This window comes from Colobus angolensis, unplaced genomic scaffold, assembly GCF_000951035.1.
Source record: "Colobus angolensis palliatus isolate OR3802 unplaced genomic scaffold, Cang.pa_1.0 Scaffold221, whole genome shotgun sequence".
In the NCBI taxonomy this organism is placed as follows: Eukaryota; Metazoa; Chordata; class Mammalia; order Primates; family Cercopithecidae; genus Colobus; species Colobus angolensis.
Window position 1 is genome coordinate 535783 of NW_012115389.1, and position 3175 is coordinate 538957.

A 3175-nucleotide genomic window follows, 5' to 3' on the forward strand; every position below is an offset into this window, starting at 1 on the left:
TTGGATCTATTATTTTAAAAAAGTTTAAACTGTTCTGGCAATCAACAAAAACATCTTGTCATTTTATTACACTGATTCAAAAGGCATAAGGATTCTGAGCTGAGTTAAAAAAAGAAAATAATATGTGAGGAGCATGCGGTATGGAGAAACCAGTGAGAAATAAAGAGTACATTTTAATGCTTGACTTCCTGCGTGGATGAAGTGATGAGCTCATTGACTATTACCTTTTGTGAACACTTAAATAGGAGCAAGAAAATTGCACATTTAAAACTGGAGAACAAACCACTGAAAGCTTAAGAATGAAAAATCCCCCATGATGACTCTTTGGAAGTATTTGCAGCGCATGAGAATCAACCTTTCTACAGCTGACACATGACTGTGGTTTAGATTACCTTTCATGCTGATCTCTTCCCTTGCAGTTATGGAGCTAGATGAAAGAGATGTTATTTTTTTAAACAATACAAAACCAAGAAATGGAGGTGAAAATGATGCCTTAGCCGGATGCTAATTTTAAGGTGAACATTAAAGATCTAAAATAGAATAATGGATCCACTGCCTTGCAAAGCACTAGAAAGACTCGGACCTTCCGTTCAAGGTGCTTTGATCAGAGGTAGCATTTACTTTATGTGCTTCTATGGTGAACTTAACAAAAGATGGTTTGTCTTTGATGAGGTCATAAATATTTGCTTGAAAACAAAATATTACGACAGAAGGTTCACCTTTTATGATGACTTTAATTCACATACCACAGTGGGTTTTGGTTCCACTGAGTGTCTTGCACAAACTGGACTCCTCAGTGTGGTATACTCCTTTCCTTCCAAATGCTCCACTTACTTTGGCTGTCCCTCTAATGTGCAGAGCAGAGTGGCCAGAGAGGAAAGAGGTTGGATGACCTAAAAGCAGGCACTTTCCTAGAGAATTAGAGCCTCCTACACATTCTTGAAGCAACCTGCTTCCACACACATGGTGGCTGCTAAGCTTGGTGAAGGTCGGAACGCCATGAGATCCTGTTAGGGCAACGGAGCAGTTTCTGCTTCCAGATTTTCAAGCTGAAAGGAGAGAAAGAGCAAAGACAGTGAACATTTCAGATGTGGTTGCAGCACACATTTATTGAGCATCTTCTGCCCGTAAGAACTATACTGAAGACCTTCTTGTATACTTTCACCTGCAAGTCTCAGTTTCTCTTAAATGTCAAGACATTAATCAATCTCTTCAGACATTTTGAATAATCTTCTGGCTCATTATGAATATGCTCTTCATTTGTGTATACTACTGAAAACAACTATATAGTCATTATAGAGATATTATTGATACTTTCCTTGAAAAAATACCTTCTAATCGAAACTCTTTCTCCCCCTTTGTTACCCTCTTCCTCCCTCTTTAGCCTCAAATCATTTATGACTTGATAAACATTTTGAAAGAAAAGCAATGCTTTTTTCAATACTTCTGATCTTCTTTATTTCCAGATAAAGATATTTTTATTTTTACCCAATTCTCAAAATTAATGATTTTTTTTCCCTGTAACTGATTTGAATTACATCCCACCTGATCCCCACTGTAAAGCTGGCATATGCGTTGAACAGTAACAAAATTTGCTCAGATACATGGAAATGTGGCTTGGCATTTTCAGGTAAGGAAAGAGGACAGTGGAAATATAACAAGTTTTGTAATTAACAAATAATTTTTGCTATCATTCATTATAATATTGCTGAGGAGAAAAGGAGATGTTTGTATAATAAGTGTAAAGGGGTAAAAGATCATTTTTTAAAAATTTTATTTTGGTAAATTTGCTTTATCCATGTGCTTTACCATCTGCTTTCTCTCTCTTTTTTTCTCTCTCTCTGTCTCTCTCTTTCTCTCTCTCTCTGTTTATCTCTCTCTCTCATACACACAACATCTTTTTAAACCATTTGTTGCTTTACCCTTAAATATTTCAGTACATGTTTTCTAATAATAAAGAATAGGTCAGGTCATTCTCACTTTAGGGAGAGGCAGTCCATCATGGCCAGAAGTGTCCCTGCACACCCTTGCTGACCCTGAGAAATTGTAAGGTCTAACTGTTCTTTGACTCTGATCGTTTCTGTGGCTGGTCACACAGGCAACTAAGTAGGCACAGGCCACCACAGCACTGACCACAGTGTGGCTGCTTGCTCCTAGGGGAGGTTTGTTTATTTCTTCCCCAGATGCTGAGACTTAAGCTCTGGGTTCCTCAACTGTGATATGACCCACTGTGTGTGTACTGCCATCTGGTCCCATCGTATTGCCTTGTGGGATTTGGGAGTAGGGGAACTGGCACTATTACCTTAAAGCTTCTGCTGTTTGCTATGCTGTGAGTAGTCAATTGCCTGAGTCTTTTGTCTAATTTTGGCACCTATAGAGTGGCAAAGCAACCTACTTGCTTGCTTAGTCATCTCCTTTGGAATCCTGTTACTTCTTGCCATCTTCTAAGGGGTTGAGATTCTTCCCAAAGTGGCACAAAGTGCAGGGTGCCAAGACAGACAACAACTTTTTGGAAGAATAAAAAGGCAAGAACTCATAAGCTGGGTTCAGGAACATTTGTGAACTCCCTGGGTCTGGTAGCAAATATTCTGGCCCAAATGGTGCAGAAGGTGGGCAGCGAGTGGTCCACCTCTGTCCTATCTGTTGATGAACAAGAGTTGAGCCAATAGATGGAGGCTGAAAAGTGAGGGATAAAATCCAACAAGCTGCCCTGGTTTCTGTTTGCTCTCCTATAGGGTAAAGGACCGAGAGAACATTCCGGACCCCATTAGGGAGGAAAGCACAACTGTGTCAAGTGGTAAGTTACAATTGTATACACCTGAAGGGCAATGTATTCCCACAGAGAGTACCAAGATGCAGATCCATGGGGAGAGAGAAAGGAAAGAAGTCCAGGGGTGCTTTGATCAGCAGACAGAGGGGCTGTTCGACACTTGGCTGCTGTGCTGGTGTAACAAAGGAGTAAGAAAGGCTATGCCTTAGAGCATGCAGAACCGAGGCTGTCTCATGTGGGACCCTGTACTTTAAAACACTGTGCAAATTACGTCATTTAGACAGAATCATGTCCCACAATAAGGTTTGCTACTCTGGATTTCTGTTTTAGTGACTACATTATGGCCAATCCCAGAAGATTTTCCTTTCCTTTCCTCTCCTCCCCTCCCCTCCCCCCTTCCCTCCC

At 40.4% G+C, this 3175-nt stretch overlaps 1 protein-coding gene across 5 annotated transcripts in view; it reads right to left on the minus strand.

Moving 5' to 3' along the window:
- Positions 1-275: 275 nt before the first annotated feature.
- The window catches only part of OPRM1 (opioid receptor, mu 1), a 120126-nt gene continuing 117226 nt past the window's right edge, over positions 276-3175 (minus strand). For 2 of the 5 annotated variants that reach the window (XM_011943739.1, XM_011943737.1), the window contains exon 4: positions 764-1049. In XM_011943739.1, coding sequence (XP_011799129.1) covers positions 1011-1049 — 39 coding nt within the window. In that variant the 3' untranslated portion in view covers positions 764-1010. Of the gene's footprint in view, positions 1050-3175 lie in introns of all 5 variants that reach the window. The other 3 variants (XM_011943738.1, XM_011943735.1, XM_011943733.1) reach the window with 2 other exon arrangements.